The sequence below is a fragment of the Akebia trifoliata genome, chromosome 12 (assembly GCF_017979445.1).
Source record: "Akebia trifoliata isolate Shusen 1 chromosome 12, ASM1797944v1, whole genome shotgun sequence".
Classification (NCBI taxonomy): domain Eukaryota; kingdom Viridiplantae; phylum Streptophyta; class Magnoliopsida; order Ranunculales; family Lardizabalaceae; genus Akebia; species Akebia trifoliata.
The window spans coordinates 26,387,037-26,408,227 of NC_141386.1; the positions used below are offsets into that span (position 1 = coordinate 26,387,037).

A 21,191-nucleotide genomic window follows, 5' to 3' on the forward strand; every position below is an offset into this window, starting at 1 on the left:
CACACACACACTTATAAAATGGCTACAAGCAAGAGTGTAGGTCCTTATGGACCTATATTCAACTTTTAAAGCCAACAAAAATAAGTCAAAATGGATACATTACATGCATAAGGTTTTTAGTTTTTCCATGTGGGTGTCAAACCCATGGACACCTCCTAAAAGCTAAACAAACAATAAAATTTTCCCAAGAGAGCACATAATCTCTAAAACAGCTTTTGAATCTCAAAATGGTGAAATCCTTATGAATTCTCACCAAAATCTCAGGCTCATAAAAAATTCTAGCAAGCTACATTTTCATTTTAGTTTGCTCATTGTCTCATTTTATTCTTTTTCTAAGCTTAGATTATAGCTTTTTTGAAAATAAGATTTGGATCCAAAATAAGGTGAAATCCTCATGGATTCTCACAAAAATCCTAGGCTAACAAAAAATTTCAGCAAACACTTACTTCTAGTAAGAGCTTGCTTATCATATAGATTTGTCAATTTTTCAAAACAAAGTTATAGTTGATTTGCCTTAGTTTTTTTTTTGTTTTTTCAAAGCGAGTTAATATTTCAAAATCATACTTACGGTCATATATTGGTAACCATCTTAGGATGGGTGGGACAAGGTACCTAATACATTCCTTGTTCCTCAACCGAACCTCCTTACCATAGATTTCTAAGTAGGCAATTTTCTTCACCTTTTAGATATGTGAGTCACTATAAGTCAAAAATCAGATTTAAAAAAAATATATTTCTATAGTGTCCACTCACACTTTAATTGAATAATGGCAACTCCTAAACCTGTATAGATGAGTTGAAACATTTTCCACAGGTTTTGAAGCCCGTGTGTTTACAGGATACATGTGTATGCTATGTGGAGAACCTTTTTGGTTCACCTTCAATTTTCAATGTTTTCATTCTTGCCAGTTAGATTATCTCCACTTTTTCACATCAATTTTGTTGTTTTAGATGTGCTCTAATTTCGACTATATGTCAATGAACTACATGATCAACTCAAGATATTAATGAAAATCTTTTGAGAAGGATATCAAGACAGAAATTGAAGTTCCACAAAGTAACCCTACGAACAATGAAGCCCCCGAGGACCTCTTACATGTTTACATTAAATTTGCAGAGTTGTTTGCTAAATCAACTTTTCAACTACTGAATCCAAATCATTAATTGCTTAAGATTGATAGAGTTAGACATTTGATGGCTAATTCCTATGATAGACATTTTAATTCATATATTCTAAACTAGTATAAGATTTTCCATTGAGACTCTCATCCAAAAAATCCAAAGAGACACTACAAGAACATATCTATTTTGGAGCAAGAGGGCGAAACGAACTTTGGCCGTTTTTAATAAAAAACGGGTTAAAACCGTTTTTTATGTTAAAAACCGTTTTTATATCTTAATCCACTCGGTTTAACCCGTACCAAACTGAAGAGGTCATTCTATCCTTCTTACAATAACGAAAGACAGAAAGAGTTTGAGAGGAAGGGTAAGTCGCTCGAAATCTATGAAAATCCAGTCGTTTCTCGACGAACTCAGGATCGACGAAGATTTATCAATTTCAGAGCGAAAATCATTTCGTTCCTCAGTGTCGATCGATTCTTTATCTAAGACCTGCGAAACCTAAGGCTGGGATTGTCGAAAACCCTTTGTCTCCCATGTAAGATATTGTTTTCTTTCAATTTCCTCTTCGATCTATCATTTTTTTTTTTAATGATTTTGGAACCCTATTATGCGATTCTTAGTTAGATCTGATTTGATTTGCTAATTTTTTGCTGAGATCGTTGCATTTGGAGTCAATCGGTTGTGTTTAGCTAGTATTGCTATGTTGATTTGTCGATCTGAGGTAGAAATCTATCGTTTTTGACTGAGAATCCTTACATTTGGTACGTCTTCGATCCCTAGATTTGAATTTTAGTGATTTTGGATTTCTTAGATGGAATTCCGATCAATGTAGGGTTTAATATCTTGTTTGATCTTTTAAGAACATTTTTTGTTGCTTTATTGAAGGTTTTAGTTCTGATTAAATCATCTCGGATCACCTGCAGATTCTCTCGAAACATAGAGGTAAGCTTCGATCTAAAACTTGGACTGGGTTTTTGTTTTGATGTGCTCTAAGCCTTGGGTAAGGCTTTGATGATGGTGATGACTATGATGTTGATCTGTGTGCATGAACCAATCCCCTAAAGGCAATAGGATTGCACTTTATGCTCTAGATCTCCATTTTATTAACCTAACTTCAGTCCCCTTTCTGGCCACATGGCTTATTCAGAACTGTTTAATGTTTGGTTCTCTCCATGGTGGATCTTTACACTACAAATCAATATGATCAATAATTTTATAGTCATAATAAAAATAGTTTGTTTCATCATGGACTTGGAGCCCGCAACTAGTCTGTTTAATGTCCATGTTGAAAGTTTTTCGAATGTTAGTGTAAACTTGGTGAACATAATTTTAACAGATCTTTATCTTTAAATTGCTTGTTAGTGTAAACTTGGTGAACAGAATTTTCATTATTTTTAAATTGCTTAATTCTCAAGAATTCAACAAATTTCGTAATCTCTTTAAGACTTTAGTGGCTTTGAAATTTTGTACTTCTTCTATCATGGAAAATCTACAATTAACTTGTGGTAAGTACGTCAACTAATCTGTTTACACTAACATCTGCCAACTATTTACATCAACACCTACCAAGTCTAGACAACACCGTTGTTTGATATGTCTTGTGGTACACTTCTTAGACATAGAGAAATCTCATGAGAGTTGAACGACGAAACAGGATTCATGTTGCATACAACAACCATCAGATATGTTAATGTTTTCTTTCATATTACATGTTTTGGATTCTTGTAAATTTTTTTCATGTTGCATGCAACCACCATCATCAAAAGACTTACTCTTGATTGATTTATCCTTTGAAAATGATACTTAAGTCTGGGTAGACCAACGTTTGTAATAATTTTGTTTTCTTTTTTTGTTTTTTTGGTGATCTTAGAATTTTGGGGTGTAGCTCCAGATAAACTTTAAATTTCAGTGGGTTTACCAAATTGTCAAGGAGAGGTGATTAAGATTCATCTCTCACAACCGTTCTAACTCTGATTTTTGAGAAAAGTAAAACAATGGGAACAAATGAGTCTGAAATTACTGGTTTAGACATGTTCATATGCCCATTTAAGTATTTGTTTATTTTTTTCACCAAAATGCATAGACTGCTCCTTGCCCTCAACAAAATCTTTGAAAACACCCCTTCGTTTAAGAGGAAATTGCGGAGTTTGCTTCCCTTTGCAATTTGTTGGGGTGTTTGGAAGGAGAGGAATTTTTGAGGGCAAGGAGCAGTCTGAATTTTTTTATATGTCTTTACTAGATCATTCATTTTTATTTATTTATTTTTTGTATGAATCAGGTTCAGCAACAAGTTATTGGAGTCATTACTCATATAGCTTCACCAGTGAAAAGGTTCCCCAAAAGATGTGTTGTACTCTGCCTTTTCGGTAATCATTCAAATTGCAAAAGAAGTTGCTTCGTAGTTATTGAAAATTCCAAAATTTCAACACACTCCAATTCAATTGTGGTCCAAGCTTATTTGACTTTATAAGTTAATTTATAGTTCCACATATAGCTGAAAAGCAGTAAACTATTAAAGAATTGGAGTGGAAACTTGGGCAAAACTTTAAATCATGTGCTAATTTACAGGTACAAGTGAATGGGTAGTTGACATTAAGACCCATGCACATGCAATGAAGTGCCTTACTAGTTTTTCTGAGGCAGTTGGTCCAGGTTTTATTTTTGAGCGGGTAAGCATAGTTACCAACTTGGCATTTTTCACTTGATCTTGAGATGAATTTTTTTTTAAAAATATTTATAATGGAAAACTATTCATACGTTTCTCTTCTGCCACAAAAGACACGATAGTTTTTGTTTTAGTTGCTTTCACTTGCTCTTATTCCAATGAATCATGAATTTTATTACTGATGCTTGTTATAGCTTTACAAAATCATGAAAGAGCACAACGTCTACATCTGCTGGTGGATTAGATGGCTTGCCACGTGAAGATATTAGTGGGAAGATCACACCTACTCTGCTAAAGAACTTGGTCTGTCCTGATTGGAAGGTCTCCTTGAAAACATGTTCATTCTCGGTATTCAAAATGTCACGTATATCACTGTGTCAGCAATGTTAAACACGCAGACAAGTGGTGGTCCTGATGTTGAACTATCAATTTTTCATGATTCTAAGCCTGCTTGTTTCTCTGTTGTTCCAGATCCGTTTGGAGTCTATTGAATCGGTTAATAAGATATTAGAAGAAGCCAATAAGCGCATTCAACCCTTTGGAACTGGTATGATAGTGTTGCATTCTGTTAATGTGGTTCTATAAGATTTGATCTGAATACTCATTTACTTGACTGACATAACCACTACTGGTTGACATGATTATGAAATTTGGTTATTTATTTATTATTACTGCTTGTCTCGAAATAATTTATACTCCTGCTTTAGCTTTACTCTCTTTCAGTGTGTGGATTATTGTCTCTTTGAATTATTTTTAAGGTTTATTTTGTTTTGCTAATTATTTTGGATTAATATGGAAGAAAGAAAGAAAAACTCTAATGTATAAATTACCTTTTGGATTTTTTAATGTTTAAGTAAGAACCTGATCTAGATTAATAAACAATGTTAGGTTTCAAATGTGTATCAAATCAAGATGATGAAAAATAACATAAGGTTTACATTTATCTTTGTTCAAAACAATGGCTCATTTTGTCGATAAGATCCATATAAGTAGTTTGTTTTCTAAAGCGTAGACACCATGAAATGTTCGATAGATGGTAGGATTAGCACATTAATCAGGGTTTAGGAACCGATACGGGAATAAAATGGATTGGATCAGAAATGGATCTAAAGCCATCAATATTCAGATTAGGTTTTTATGAATCATATGGCTTTTCTAATAGAGGTTGAACACCAAAATTTGAGTGTCCATAAATCTCCCTCCTTTTACATTTAAATTTAATATACTCAGGGTCATTTTGGTTTGAAAATTGAAACCTACCACTGTACAATCATGTTGCATAGTTTTCCTAATTACAATAGACTAATGATAAACTGAATCGCAAAATGGACGCTCTTGACGTGGCATATGCACAGAACCATATATCTTTTTCTTGTGTATCCCAAAGAAAAGATCTATGGTTTAGTGCACTGCCACATCAAGAGCTTCAGCTTTCCAAGTCAGTTTCTTGTGGCTCATTACAAAATTTCTATTTACTACATAATAAAAGACCTTTTAATAAATATTTTAAATTACAAATAGGCGCTTTCGATACATGTGCAATTGCATAAGCCACCTAGTTTAGTTTAAGAAGGGAGGAACCACCTTTCTTGAATGTGTCAACACATACTCACAATGGGACCACCTTCCTCGCAATGGAAAAGTTTGAATCTGTGAAAAGGATCTTTGTGCATGTGAGAACAATGAAAAATGAGTTGTCTCGAAGTTCACTTCCTATAGTCTTAGTAAAACTTTGAGGTTTACTATGGCATCAAGTCACATGTATCTGCAATTTTTCGTTAGGAATGAAAAACACTCATAACGTATGAGTGCCAAGGCCTGTTTGCCTATAATACAAAATTATCTTTATTATAAATCTGGGTTACACCTTGAAAAGGTTACCTATGTACTCAAATAGGTATCAAGCCACATGTAGTTGATGGTTAAAATATTATTTTGAGCAATGATTGACTTGTATGGGCATAATAATAATAACGGAAACTATTACAAAAAGTATTCATGCAGAAAGTATGTAATGATTTATTGAATGCATTTTCATATCTAAAATTCTATTGATTTTGGGACTAGCAATGTATAACTGGAAAAAAAAGGTTAACATGGTTAAGAAGCTCAGGAAATGTTTATAATATTATGCAGTTTTATTATGATCCGATCGAAGGCCACCAATTTAGGTCATTGAAAGAGGGGTACCTTTACTGTAAAACTGGAAGTTGTCCATCCAGGGCGAAGGGAAAGAATTTTAAAGCTAATTTTTCGGTAAGCAAGATAATAACCTATTTTTTAGTAGATCCATCAGGAATTTACTTATTTTTATTGTTTTTATCTACATGTGGTTCTGTTACTTTTTATAGGCTTTGGACTGTTTTGATCCATGTGCACAAAGTAGATCTAATTGGGTCAGCAAGAGGGTAGAAAAACCAGCTTTGATCTTCGACTTTCCCAAAAAGGTAAGATGGGTTTTTACCAGTGATGGTGAAAGATCAAGGTTGGCATTTGTTGGCGATGAAAGGGTGCCGAAATCCTATCTGCATGAATGGGCTGTAGCTTCTGCATCTTTGGCCCATTGAAGTTTGGCACCTCATTACGAAGGTAACCCCATATAATCTTTATCCTATTGTGTATCCCTAGCAAAGTTATATTATAAAACTCCACTCTGTAAAACTAGAGAAGTTTAACTGTTTGGACCCCACGATTTAATTATATTTATCTATATATTGGCTTGAAGTAGTAAGTTCGTGGGGGACCCTTGTCATTAGCAAAAGAAATCTCTGTCAAATATTAATAAATGAGTAGATATGCAAGTGTGCAGATGTGGTAGCTGTATGGGGTGTGTTAAATATTATATTTAAACCTAATGAATAAAGTTAAACACACCATTGTCCACTTTGATTAGCTTTGTTGGTCTTCTTTTAAGGGGTACTCCAAAAAGGATGTACTTGGAGATGTATTTTCTATTTCAAAGGCAACCCACTTTGATAGGTTTTAATGCAGAAAGATTTTCTGTTTACAAGCTGCTACAGATTCGGTATGAAGTAGTAACTACCTTGTCTTTTTATTCATGAAATTTGAGTAGTCCTTTAGTTTCTTGAGGTTTTGTTTCATATTTTAATGTGATTTTGGTAATAATGGAGATTTCTAACATGCAAGTTAATTTTATGGTGGAAAACATCTGTCATTGAATGGTCATTTAGTTATACTTACCAATCTTGATAAGTGGCATTGGCTTCATAATTACTGCAATTTCATGGTGTTTTAGGTTTTCTTCTAACATTGTTGTCGTACTTTCTTTTCTTAAGGTTTCCAATCCCAAACGTTTCCCAATGAGTAGATCTGATTATGGGCGTAAGGGACAAACAATTCTATTGCTAACCAATGGTAAAGTACTTGGGAATGGTAGTCCTGGTGGCAGTGGATCGCCAAATGAGGGACAATTGCGATTTGTTTGTAATATTATGCGACATTTTGCAATTTCGATGGTGAAATATTTAATAATTTTATAAATTATGACTAATTGTATCTCTTTTCATCTATAAATGAATGTGATAGAGAACCTCAATGTTTTCTATTTGTGTCTATTTTGATTGTGGTTAATAGGCGTGTAGAAAAAAAAAATTTAAAAATTAAATTTTTGAAAAAAAGTTTAGTTATCGGTTTGTAACTGATGTCTAAAGTCTCAAACTTAGAACATCAGTTTTATATAGACATTGGATTTTAAATTGATGTCCAAGGAGTTGTTATTGTGTTAGTGCTTTTAGATTTGGAACGGTTTTAAGCCGTTCCAAATTTTGAGATATGGAACGGTTTTCAACGCTTCCAAATCTTGAAGTCTAGAACGGCTTCCAGTCGTTTAAACTCATTAACGACGCCTCGATTAGAGACGGTTTGTAAACCGTTTCGTACTGGCTTAGGAACAGTTATAAAACCATTCCTAATTTCCATATTTGTTGTAGTGAGATAGGGAAAGTAAAAAAAGATAAGCAAAAATAAGGGAAACCGTAAAGGATGAGGGGAAGTGAAGAATGCACTACTATGTAAAAAATATGACTTGTGTTTTAACCCATAATTATACATAATTATTTGAATTATTTAATCCAAGAGATGAACAAATTGTGAATAATTCGTTTTTAGTCATATAGGCATATTTTATCAATAATTGAATTGCATGACTATTTTAATCAATTATTATATAATTCATGTATGCTTTCTGAATTGTTGGTCAAATTGCTAACAATGATCCAAGTAATTTTCGTGTAGGTCTACAAAGGTTGAATTGAGTCAATGGGCTTAAATGACCTCTTAAGATAACCATATGCATTGTACAAAGAATCTAATAAAATTACACACTATTCTTGTAAATGTAAAGACATAAGCCCCCACTATATATATAAAGAGTACACGACTGACCAACAAACAAAGCAAATTTTTTTATTCTTCATCCGGGTTGCACTTGAGCCTCTTCTTCAGTCGAGTTACTGACATTACTATTACCATATACAATGTGTCTATGATATCGTCTACAAATTGGAAATAAACGTACCTCCAAGTCTTTTTGAATAATAAGACACCAAAAACTCCCCAATTTCCTACCACGAATCCTGATGCCACTTCAATATGGAACCAACCTATTTTTGACCCTTCTTCATCAACTGTGGGAGCTTGTGATGACACATCACCTAAGCACTTCTTCTTCAATGGAACTCCACAAAGTTCTGGATTGTCCTTATAAATCGAAGGATCATCAAGGGTTTGGAGTTGGTTGCCTGATGGAATTTGTCCTGACAAGTTGTTGTATGATAGGTTCAAGTGATTTAAAAATGTTAAATTTGATAGGCTTTGAGGAATTGTGCCTGAAAGACGGTTCTTGGATAAATCGAGAGATTCCAATAAACTCAATTGACCAATCTTCGCTGGGATACTTCCGATTAAAAAATTTCTTGATAAATTCAAATTATATAGTCGATAAAGATCAGTTAGCTCCTCGGGTATCTGTCCTACCAACTTATTATTTGAAAGGTCCATGTTGATGATAAATGGCAGCAGTTTTCTATATTCATCTTCTCTTCCTCTTATGACTTCCATTATTTTATCCGTGTACTGAAATTGTGTATAGGCCTCATACATGTGCTGTCCTATTTGATTGGAAGCCATAGCATTGAAATTGCCGAAACAACGGGGGATGATTCCAGATAAATTGTTACTAGCGAGGTCCATTATTTGAAGATGAGATAGATGGCACAGTTCTAAAGGAATATCACCATCAAAGTTATTCGACTTCAGCCTTAAAATTTGTAACGATGTCAGGCTCTTTCCGATCCATGCAGGCATATTCCTGGATAATTTATTCTCTCCAAGGTCAAGAACAATCAAGCCTAAGCAGTTTTGCAAGGCCAAGGGGAACATTCCAGTAAAGCTGTTGTTGTTGTTCAGGTGCAATGATTGTAGCCATGATTGATCACCCATTGAATTTGGAATTACTCCTGAGAGATGATTGGATGATAAATCTAAAATTGCCAAGGATAAATTACCCAAACAATGAGGGAGATGTCCATACAAATGATTTTTTGAGAGATCAAGAAGCTGTAAGTTCTTCATTTTACATAATGAAGGAGGGATGCTGCCACCAAAAGCGTTATCAGAAAGAACCAAACTCTGTAATCCAGGCATCATATCACCTATACTTTGTGGTATGGTTCCTGAAATTGAGTTATTGGAGAGATCCAATATATCAACATTAGAAGGAAAATGTGGTAAGTGACCCTCAAATTTGTTGGAATTTAAATCCAAAGTCAAAGATTGATTGTTTGACGCCACAAAAATTGGCACCTCGCCATGGATCTGATTGTGAGAGAGATCTAAGAAGGATAAATGAGAAGTGTGGTTCAAAAACCAGTTTGGAATGGAATCTGAAATGCTTGCATTGGAGATATCCAAAAAAGTAATAGTAGTTTGTGTTCGGAGCCATTTGGGGAATGGGAGACCTATTAAACAAGATGACATTCGCAAATAATTCAGTTGGAAAGGAGGTACCCAATCAGGTCCAACTTTCAGAACCAAAGAATTGGAACTCATACCCAAAACTTGTAGTTTGGAGAGTTGAGCAAAATGAACCTCAGATACAACACCTTTTAAAGAATTGAAAGAAAGATCCAATTGTTTTAGCTCTGAAAGTTGTCCCAGGTTTTCTGGAACAGTCCCATTCAGGTGATTAGAAGTGAGAGATAATGTTCTCAAAGTCGACAATGAGCCGAGAGATGTGGGAATAGGACCATTCAATTGATTGTCATTGAGATATAATTCTCTCAAAGTCGACAATGAGCCGAGAGATGTGGGAATAGGACCATAAAATGAGTTGGATGAAAGAGAAAGGTATTGTAGATTCTTAAACTGGCCCAACCAATTAGGCAAATACCCACTGAGTTCAATATTAAATGACAAATCCAGTGACTCCAAAGTATCCATGAAGCATGGAAAAGACAAGTACTTATCAGTTATTTTCCCTGCTAATTTGTTGTAAGAAAGATATAATGTTTTCAATGAGCAAAGATTCTTTGAAGAATCAAGAATTGGACGATTAGAAGTGAAAGAATTTCTGGAGAGATCAAGAAAAATAAGAGAAGTCATGTTCCAAAGAGCAGTTGGGATTGGACCTTTAAAATCATTCGAGCTTAGATCAAGGATGGACAGAGATGTGAGATTATAAAGAAATGATGATGATGAAAGATGAATGAGAGATAGGCGACAAAAAGACAAGCGCAACTCTTTTAAAGAAGAAGGAAGCAAGGTGATGAATTGTGATGCCTCATTGGAAAGGTCGATTCCACTCATGTCAAGGTGTTGAAGAGAAGAAAGATGAGAGATCCAATTCATATTTCCAATAACATTGTCATTGTATAATATAAAACTGGAAAAACAAGAGAGATCGAGAGAAAGCAAGTTGGAGAGATTACCAAGATGAGGTGGCATAACACCACCAAACATTGCTTCAAAGAGATTGAGATATCTCAATTCATGGAAAGATCCAAAAAAGTTGGGAATTTTGAAATAAGAGAAATTGTTCCAACTCAAGTCCAAGTAATTCAAATGTTTCAACTCAAGCAATGAAGGATTTACCTCTCTATTCGCTATCAGACTGCTCCTATAAATATAATTAGTATTGGAATAAAAGTCAAGATCTCCACTATGGTCAAGAAATGGGTGATTTCGGAGATCAAGCTTGATGATGTGTCCGGTAGTGTTGTCGCAGGTTATTCCATTCCAAGTGCAGCAATCTTGGTCTTGTTGTTGGGAGAGGACCCAAGAAGAGAGGCGATGTGTGGGATCAATGAGACCTTCTTTGAACTTTAGTAGAGCTTCTCTTTCCTTCGGTAAGCAACGCAGCAGTAACTTGGAAGCTTCTTCACTGAAGCAGTAGTAAGTGAAGTGGATCATACAAGAGAACAACAGCACAACAATAATCATGAATCTCGCCATTAGTTTCTTCCTCAATTTTAATTCCTCTTTTACAATAACAAGATTTATTTATTTATTTATAGAATAAAGTGGTGGTCCCTTCCCTTTCCTTCGTGGAACCTTTCGTTTCTCTTTTTTCTCCTTGACAGTGACACAGAAGAAAATAAAAGAAGAGAGATTTACTAGGAAGGCCTCACTGTTGCCTTTTTATTAAAAAAACTCCCTTGGAGTTCTAATAACTCCAAGCCAACTTTACTTTATTAAATTTATACCTCAGTTTTTCAACTTCGTTACCACGTCATCATACACTTTTAAATATTCATTCTACCCTCAATTTAATTTTCTATATCTAACACCTCCGGCTGCCTCTACTTGTAAAATTTAGAGAGTGGCTATTGGCACTCCAACTTTTACCTATACACCCATATTTCTTAAATTATTTATCACACTCCAATTAACTATTAAGCAACACCACTCAAAATAACACATTGAAACAAATTTAACATTTGTTTACAAGAAGGATCAAGCCAGTATAAAATTCTAAATCTATGCCATAGAAGTCCTAAGAAAATATAGAGAGTTTCTATTGGCACCCCAACTTTGGTTGAGAATTTTTATTTTATTTTAATTATGGTGTAATAAGTAGAAGTTGGGTACTCTATTTCAACACAAATAAATAAAATAAAATTTCAATGATTTAGAATTTTATATGGGCTTGATCCTTATTGTGAACAAATATTAAATTTGTTTCAATGTGTAATTTTGAGTGGTGTTGTTTAATAGTTAATTGGAGTGATAAATAATTTAAGAAATTTGAGTGTAATATTAAGTAAAAGTTGGAGTGTCAATAGCCAAAAGAGAATGTAGGGAGATATTAGATATTAGTCTCTATTGAAAAAAAAGAACTTATTAACAAATTACGTAAATCTAGTTGTAGATGTGCGTGTTTCAAATGCTACAAAGCCAAGAAAAGTGAATTAATGAGCAAGTTTCAAATGTTAAAGGTCAAGCTAAGCCCGCTAGAGTCTTGGAACGCTATTAATGAGTCAAGCCAAGCCCGCACAACGTCAAAACAGGAATATTTCGGCATCACTGTAGCGGTAAATTCGGCGGCCCTAAGCCGTCGTTTATATTTCGTCGGTCCAAAGCCCACGTTTAGGCCCAGAAAATATTTCGACAGACTTGGCGCACCGAATTTTTCTATCGTTTTACCGGCCCGTTCTGTTTTTCTGTTTTTCTCTTTCTCTCCTTCGAACTCTCCCTGTAAATCTCTCTCGCTCGAACTCTCGAACTCTACTCTTTGTCTCTCTCAATCTCTCTCGAACTCTCGTCTCTCGTCTCTCGTCTCTCTATCTCTCTCGAACTCTCGTCTCTCGTCTCTCTGCCTATCTTGATCTCTCGAACTCTCATCTTTTAAGTCTCTCTCGATTTCTCCTCTCTGTCTCTCTCGAACTCTCGATCTCTCCTCTTTAAGTCTCTCTCGATCTCTCCTCTTTGTCTCTCTCGATCGATCAATTTATAAAAGTTGCTGATCGTCTTCTTTGACTTAAGCTCAAATCCTCTCGATCTCGTCGTCATCTGCGCCTTCCAAGAACTGAAGCTCAAATCCTTGATCTTCTCTTCTCAGCCATTTGATTGGTTCAGATCCAGTAAGTATTGCTTCACATTTCTAAACATTTGTTGTAGAAATTGTTAACTCTTCATCAATTTTTAAATTATTCTGATTCTTCATCAATTTCCCTTGTTTTTAGGGTTTTTTTTCCTCTGATTGATGTTAGTAGTATTTACATAATTTATTATGAATTTAAGGCCTAAAAATATATGTATTGAGTTATTAAGATAGTAAAATCTTATATGGACAAAGTTTCAATAACATAAGACACACGACTATGAACAAAATTGAATGGATGAACACGATATTTTTTATTTGACACCAAATCTTTTGGATAAGGCTTCGATGAATGACCAACATTTGCTCATGTAAAATCAGATCATGAAGTAGGCCACTTCTTGTATCATATTGAACTGTCTGATTTGCTTAAATTTGATTGTCTGGCTTTTTCAATAGTTACTTCTTTGACACTTCAATCATCGACATTAGATCAGATGGTTAGGAAATCCATTTGTGGATTGGGTGATTTTAAGTTTGTTTTGAAGTGGGGACAATGGCACCACACATTTAGGTCTGTGTAATCAGAAGAAAAAAAAAATTAGTAGGAAAATGGTTTTCCCTATACAACTCATTTTGCAGTGTACATTTGCACATTTTCATAAGGAAATATTTTTTGGATAAATATATTTTCTTATATTGGCAGGAAAATATTGTTTAACCCGAACCTATATCAGGAAGATATTTTCACATTTTTTTCCATGATTGGTGGAGAAGCTGTAATTACTGTAAGGTCAAATTGCTTTCAACCACTAGATTCTATCAAAATGACCATAATAGTATTTTTAAAACTCCTAAAACAAATGTTATGTCCTGAAGAACTACATCTTATGGAACAATGATTTGTTGTTATAAATATTTTGTGCCAAGCTGATGAACCAATGCAAACACGTCACGTGTATTGATCTCTTTGCGTAAGAGCAAAAAACTTATTTAAATATTTGCTAGCTCTTCAAAAAACTTATTTAAATATTTGCAAAAAACTTAGTGTAAGTCTACACCTTGGTTCATATGTTAAATCAACCAAAAAGTCTCTGTTTTCAATTTTGTTTCTTCTACTTTTCACGTTCAACCAAGGGACTTTTCTAGCCTAAAGCAACTTTTTGCATCAAAAGATGGATTAAGATGGGAGGGAAAATAGTTTCTCTTGGGAATTCCCATGAACATCTTCCAAACTCAGATGAATGTTTGATGTTGGTATGTCAAATGTCTACTTGTTAAATCTCTTCAAGTAAAATCACACAAAAATAAAATGAAATAAAGAGTAAAAGCACACCTAGCATTTGAAGGTAAAAACACAAAGTACTACCTAGCCTGTAGTAAATCATAGGTAATAATAATATTAAAAAAACACGTCAGTATTTATTTGTTTTATTTTATTTTTGAACACGTCAGTATTTATTTGTCTTATTTTATTTTTGGGTGCGATTCTGTCTACACCGGTAATGCTTACAAATTCACAACCCTCACGTGGACCAATGGGTGAGTAGGGTTTCTTGGGGTCGTTAAAGTCATTCCTATCACCATGGATCCAAAACATATCACTCCTTTTATATATAGTTTTTAGTTGAAGTATTAATTAATAAAGGGAGAGGACGTGGGACTGCGCAGATCCTTTACTCCCGCTGATGTATCTAGGGGAGGTAGCAAACTGCTACTTATACCATATATATAATATTGATCTCACCTCGACCTCGATTGTATTTTTATGTGTGGACTTATACACCTAAGTTAAGTTAGGTAAACTTGATTGATTGATGATTTCTATTCCTTTGTTTATCATGGGCTAGAACCCACCATCAAGTGGCTTGGTCAAGTCCACGGTCAATGCTGTTGTATTGTAGGTCTATTTGATCCTAAAAGTATGTTTCTTATGACTTTTGATCTGTTTATATTCTGATGCAAGCTAATCCAATTTGTGCAAAACTAAATTGATGCTTTAATAAAGAAAACTATAGAATATCTTTTTAGAATGCAAAGTAGCGTAAACCCTTTCTTGTATTGGAGTACATTCAGCAGAGACAATGGGGCCTTAAATCTAATGGTCATAATCATAAGCAGTTTTTATACCCTTTTTTGTGTCTAAAATTACTTGAATGAGCCTATCAAGGAATGCCAAAGCCTAGCTGATGCTACTGTTGTTTGAATCATGAGAAAAACATTGCTCTCAATGTTGGATCTAAGTTTTTTCCTTGTAAGGAGAGTTTAAGGACCTATTTAGCTGCAGCTTTTAATGCTTTGTTATCTGTTTTAATGTGTAAAATGTGCTATAATGATAATAGCAAATAACAAGTACATAGTGGTTAGATCATTATATTTGGCATACATTCCTCTTTGCTTCCACCAACAAAACAGAACAAAGTGTGACAAAAAACAATAGGGCTAACAGAACAAAATGTTCCCAATTATAACATTTAACCCTTTGAAACTATGTGATGCTTGATGGTTTTAGAATAAAAACAACACACGGGTAACAAAACAAGTAGAACAGAAAAATTATCATTCTGATTAATTTTAATCTATATCTTTTATGTTGATTTCGCAAATGTTCCCATGACATGTTCTTCGATAGTCTTTTGGAGTAGTTAGTTGGTTGGCTCAACTACTTAAATGTAAATAGTGCAACTGCATATCAAATTGAAGCACATCATTCCATTGTTCATGGGAAGGAACCTTGTAGTCTAACTAAATATCACTAGATCCATCTTGTGTCAGTATGTATAACACAAACAAGCAACTTTGAGTATTGTAGAAAGTACTTTAGAAGCTTCATGTTTTTTGTATCTTACAAAAGGGTGGAAACTCAACTAGCTAGGTAATTTTCCTTTTATGCAGCTTGGAGTTGGGTTTTACTATATATCTAGTTGCAGACTATGTGGAGGTCATTAGCAAACATAATGATGTAAAACAGTATGGTTCCTATATCCGTTCAATTTCTCAAGAGATGTAGTTTGTTTTTAATGGATGTTACTTGACATAGATGTTAGTTTTGGCTCAAGAGTTCAGAAGTAAAATATATAGAGAAAATTTTACCCCATGTATGTAAATTACTCTCCACCATTGCCTACGCCTCCTCTATCACCAGAACCTTAAATTATTTTTCAGGCAAATTGCCCGCACATGCCTACCTATCCTTATGAATTACATGTATAAACATATAATCATGCCTTGATGTGTGTGTGTTCTGTTTTTCTTCAAATATCATCATCATTCTCTAGAGTGATCAGAGTGGGTAGAATGATCAAAGTTAGTCGATCCAGGATGCCCCCAACATTTTTCCCGTGAACATGTCCCTATACACATATTATAATATATAAGTTTCATTATATTTAACTCAAAAGTTTTTAAATAAATATAAGGAAGAAATATATGAAAAGCCAAAAAAAAAAAAAAAAACATTTTTTTACACACCATGAAACAGAACTGACCTCCTTGACTTCACTATTCTGTTCATAGGGTGTAATGAGTTTCTTTTGTTTTCCAGTTTAGTTTGCTAAGATTTGGAATTTTGTTCTAAGGTGTATTAGCTGTAGGGTTTGATTCCGATGCAAATGGAGAGGTTAGTTTCTCAGCATCCAAGCAATTTATATTAACGTTCAATTTTGTTTACAGTGTTTTTCATAAATAAGTGTTGCTACATTTCAGGTAAAGGCAGTGAAACTGAAGGATGGGAGAGTGTTGGATGCTGACATTGTTGTTGTTGGTGTTGGTGGTTGATCATTTATAACACTATTTAAGGGCCAGATTGAAGAAGATAAAGGTGGAATTAAGGTAGTTTGAACTTCCATTTCCTCTAGTTTTAACTTTTAATTTATAATATAGGAATTTCTTGCTTAAGACCTTAAATTTCACTGTTCAATTTTTAATGTTCTCCTTATTCATAGTAATCCCCTCTCACTTGTTCTATTTACCTCCAAATCCAAGCTGTTAAAAGCATTTGTAGCCTCTGTCTGAACCTTCAAATTGAATAATTATCCTCACATCTGTTATACACTCATTCTATGAAGATTTTATATTTGTTTGTTTCTAAAGCTATGCGGAATTTATCCTCTTATTTTGTCTCAAAAGTCAAAATAGATAGCTAACAAGCTCTTCACTAATATAAATCCTTTCATTCCGTTCCAGAATGTTTTGGTGGAACATTTCAATTTTGGTTGAGATGAAACAAAATTAGATCTTGGATTGTTTCGAACATTTCAATTATTTGTGTAATTGGTTTGAAAATTTTCACGATAGGAGATCTTAACATATTGTAGCTCTAGATAGAGCTGAATAGTGGAATGGAATCTTGCAAACCAGAGTATTTCTTACTTAACAGAAATGAATTGCTGCGAGCAATGGACTTGAGACTCACGGCATTGGAAGAAGAGTTTGTTACTGCTTTTAGTTAAAAACATTCTAAACGTATGTAAATTGGATCTCAAACATTTTAATTTAGGAATTTAAACCCATGTAATTTGGTAACTGTTTGTTCTTAGAGAGTAGTGATTAATAAAATTTATATAGTTAAGAATGTTTACCAAATACTAAGTGTGAAATGACTTGAATAATGCTAATGTCTCACCAAATACTAATGAGGAACTCTCCTATGTTTTGAAATTGATGGCATGCCCCCTTTGGCTGATTTTCTCTAGTAGACTAACTAAAAATGACCACAATGCCCTCTTCTTCAACGTATCTAAAACTCCCGTTTTCAAAACCAGTCATCTCCACCCTACAGAAATAATTGAAATGATCTAATTGAAATGATTACAAGAGCACTCTACAGAAATAAGATTAATATTGCATTCTTATTTCAAGAAGTAATTAAGTGTTAGGCATAGTTTCTTATCAAAAAGTAGTTAAAAATAAATAAAATTAATTGTGTGCTTGTGATCTATGTAGGAGTAGGACCTATATCAAATCATGGGTTGATAGCTACCCACATTTTATATGTATAATATACCACTAATGAAGTTGGATATAGAGACTTAGACAGAGAGACAAACTCATCTCTGAAAATTCTATCATTTTTTATTTATTTTTTAATTTTTTGTTCTTTTGTTTGTAGAAACGAAAACATGTGGAAAATAGTTGGAAGGAAACTCCAGCTGAGTTTACTTTTTCAACTACTTGTTTTGAAAGGGTGCCAAGGCTTTAAGAGTGTTGGGAGTCTATAAATCTTGGGCTATAGCTTCAGCTTCACTACTTTTAACTTCCAACACTGATAAAAAATACTAAACTTTTTCATTATCTTTATTCTCTAGTTTAATACATATATATGTAGGTGTGTGTGTGTCTCTATATATATATATATGAGTAACCATGTCTATTGATACTAAGAAGAGATGTAATCATGTTGAAGAAGATATTAAGCTAAGGCAAGGACCATGGACTCTTGAAGAAGATGCTCTTCTCACACATTACATTGCTTCTCATGGTGTAGGTCGCTGGGATATGTTACCCAAATGTTCAGGTAAAACTATATCTTTTTTCTAAGACAATCTAAAACATTTTATAGGCATTTAAATTAAAATTTCATGAGTTTGGTCTTGGTCTATATCAAAACGATCGACACATCTCAAGATGGTATGAAACTTTAAATAAGTGGATGATTATCTCACAACCCTTTATTCTTTGGAATTATCTTTACAGGATTGAAGAGAACTGGAAAGAGCTGTAGATTGAGATGGCTGAATTATCTAAAACCTGACGTAAAGCGCGGCAACCTTACTCTTGAAGAACAGATCCTGATTCTTGAACTCCATTCCAAATGGGGTAACCGGTACTCATTCTACTTGTATCGTAAGTAACACAACCAACCTTCACCAACTGTTTATATTTCATTCGCTCTTGTTATGTTATGGCATCCTCTTTATTTTCTCTTTTGGTCGCTTTTTGTACTCTTTCGGGTGGTCACCTCAGCCCTCTTTTTCTTAGGTGTGCAACTTGGTTCGGTTTGGGGCCAAATTGAAACTGAACCAACATATCTTATCTACTAAATAAGAACCAGAACCATAACCAGAACTAAACCAAATTTCCCGTAGAACTGGACTAAGTTCTGTTTGGTTTGGTTTTGTTCTATGGATTGCCAATATCCTAAAAACCTCCTTGGAAGTAGCATATTTTTAACCAAAAATAAATAAATAATGAACTTGAAATTTCATTAAATAAGTCATTAATCTATCCATAAACAAAAACCATGAACTTATATCCTAACTTCTAAAAAGCAGCGAGTCATTAAGGGTTCGGTTCTATAGAAGTTTTGAACTTAGGCATTAACGTGATTTTAGGCGTCAGTGGTGTGTAGAAGTTGAAATGATGCTGGTAGATAGCTTGTCTGGTCCTTGAGTAGGCATGACATGTGATACGAAGTGGAAAGATTCAACTGAAAACTATCAGAGCTCATTTTTCTTGGCTATGAAGGAAAAAAAATAAAGTCGATTTTTAGATTCCCATTTGTTACATTTGATAGAATTTCATATCTTAGTATTGTTGATTTTCTGAATATAACTCAAAATTCGGTTGATGAATGAAATTCTTCCATTTTTTTTCTTGGGGTTTCAGAATGAATGTGGGATTGTTCGATTGATTGCATTTTGGGTGTATTTTTTAAATTATTTTCAAATTGATTTTCACTTAAATTGTTCAACTTTTACATGCAGATTGTGTTTTTCGTTGCCGTCGATGGGAAAAGTTTGGTTAATGGGTGTGTTCTTCGGATATTCTAGTTGAAGACGAGGGGCATTTGGGTCTTTTCATGTTGCTAGTTGGGGTCAAAGTCATTAATTTTAAAATAAAGGGGTATCTCCAATATTCAGTAACATGTGAGGGGGCCAGGTGTAAAATTCTTTTTTTTTTTTCAAAAGTTATTATAGCCACGGCCGTGACCGCAGCTAAAGCTCTAATTTTTTTTTTTAAAAAATAACTTATGGCGACGGTCATAGACCGTCGCTAAAGGCAATAGCGACCGTCGCTATATCCCTAATTTACTGCAGTGATTCGACGGCTAGGAGTCGTCGAAGATATGTTATTCGACGGTCTTAAGCCGTCGAATTACTGAAAATTTCTATGGTTTTAAACCGTCGAATTTTTTTTCGACAAACTCAAATTCGACAGACCAATTCGACGGTCAAGGCTGACGAATTGTTACATAATTCGACGGATTTGGGCCGTCGAATTTATGGTATTTTCACGTAGTGCCGCTAGAGTCTTGGAAAGCTATTAATGAGTCAAGCATTATATGTTAAAAGTCTAGACGTGTTAACCCTGCCAAAGACTTGGAATGCTGCAGTCTTTCACCATTTGTTTCTCTCTCTAGAAAAAGATATTGTTATGCCACTCACATGGGGGGTCAATTCAATTTGTCTTTTTTGCTCACAAGGTCTTTGTTGTTTGGAATTTTTTAGTCACAAATGGTTTGATGAAATAATTATATTTTTAGTACATACGTTTATGCAATTTAACCAACACTTCACATGAAATAGGCATATGACACACAATTAAAGTGCGAATCTTGATGTATGGATGGTGCAAATTTAGGAGCATAGATTGATGCATATCCCGAGGTATTCACCAAACTCATCTATCTTGTCACATGGTGTGATCAAAATGCAATCTTATACCTTTCTTTTTTGCTTGGCAAGCAAGGGGGTATGTTACCAGCATGAAGGCAAGTTCAACGATTTTAAACCCATGCCATGGTATCAAAGAAATAGTTTGTCCAAAATCACTCCAAGTCATGAAAGCTTATAAGATTGTTTAGCTACTCATGCAATTGCTTAGGAATGTGTAGAAATTAATGCACAAATTGACAAAAATTAACAAAAATGATTACAAAAGGGGGTATATAATCTCTTGTATATCTTTATTGTACTATGAGCGAATTATATTGTCCTGAATATATGACTCTTAGATGTTAAATACATGCATCTTGAAGTGTCACAACGAAGCATAGATTAAGTATCAAGCTTAATCAAATTTTTTCCATCAAGATTGACATAGGATTTTACTGTCACCAGTGTCATTCCTGCACTTCAATTTTGATGAAAAAGTGTTTTATCTTATAGCTAGTATTAGTGTGCAAGGGATGGCCAAGCATTCATGGGGTCAGTGATCTTAAAAGCCTGTATCAGACCTAATTAGCAATTCAAATATGTTCAAAAAATTTATTTTCTCAACAGTCCAACCATTCAATTATCCCAATTTTGTGGTGAGAGATCCCATTCATCCACTTAATTACATGAAATTTCCCAACTTGTTTGAGATTTGATTATGTTTGTATCTTTCTTCTCAAAGCCACTACAG

At 34.1% G+C, this 21,191-nt stretch overlaps 2 protein-coding genes and 1 long non-coding RNA gene across 12 annotated transcripts; 2 read left to right on the forward strand and 1 right to left on the reverse strand.

Annotated features, from left to right (window-relative positions):
* The first annotated feature begins 1,270 nt into the window (after nucleotides 1-1,270).
* Nucleotides 1,271-7,362, forward strand: LOC147389183 (uncharacterized). Of its 5 annotated transcripts, XR_015170605.1 has the most exons (10): nucleotides 1,273-1,657; nucleotides 1,778-1,883; nucleotides 2,008-2,064; nucleotides 3,401-3,488; nucleotides 3,691-3,791; nucleotides 3,982-4,108; nucleotides 4,259-4,334; nucleotides 5,924-6,043; nucleotides 6,139-6,376; nucleotides 7,084-7,362. It is a non-coding gene; the product is annotated as an uncharacterized LOC147389183 (long non-coding RNA). The 5 variants fall into 5 exon arrangements; XR_015170606.1 differs by having other exon boundaries at nucleotides 1,271-1,883; nucleotides 3,982-4,090; XR_015170603.1 differs by having other exon boundaries at nucleotides 1,275-1,883.
* A 713-nt stretch (nucleotides 7,363-8,075) lies between these two features.
* On the reverse strand, nucleotides 8,076-11,251 carry LOC147389184 (receptor-like protein EIX2). Its single transcript, XM_086419872.1, has one exon. The coding sequence runs from the start codon at nucleotides 11,243-11,245 to the stop codon at nucleotides 8,213-8,215; it is 3,033 nt and encodes a 1,010-aa protein (XP_086275998.1). The 5' UTR covers nucleotides 11,246-11,251; the 3' UTR covers nucleotides 8,076-8,212.
* Nucleotides 11,252-12,398: 1,147 nt separating this feature from the next.
* Nucleotides 12,399-19,791, forward strand: LOC147389185 (transcription factor MYB62-like). Of its 6 annotated transcripts, XR_015170600.1 has the most exons (6): nucleotides 12,399-12,885; nucleotides 15,741-16,464; nucleotides 16,551-16,676; nucleotides 18,253-18,360; nucleotides 18,540-18,689; nucleotides 19,550-19,791. XR_015170600.1 is itself a non-coding variant. In XM_086418389.1 (3 exons), exons 1-3 carry the CDS (start codon nucleotides 18,210-18,212, stop codon nucleotides 19,588-19,590), a joined length of 342 nt encoding a protein of 113 aa, XP_086274515.1. In that variant the 5' UTR covers nucleotides 16,718-18,209; the 3' UTR covers nucleotides 19,591-19,787. The 6 variants fall into 6 exon arrangements, 1 of the variants encoding a protein (XP_086274515.1); XR_015170601.1 differs by lacking the exon at nucleotides 15,741-16,464 and having other exon boundaries at nucleotides 12,453-12,885; nucleotides 19,550-19,788; XR_015170599.1 differs by lacking the exon at nucleotides 12,399-12,885 and having other exon boundaries at nucleotides 12,902-16,464; nucleotides 18,250-18,360; nucleotides 19,550-19,789.
* Nucleotides 19,792-21,191: the final 1,400 nt, after the last annotated feature.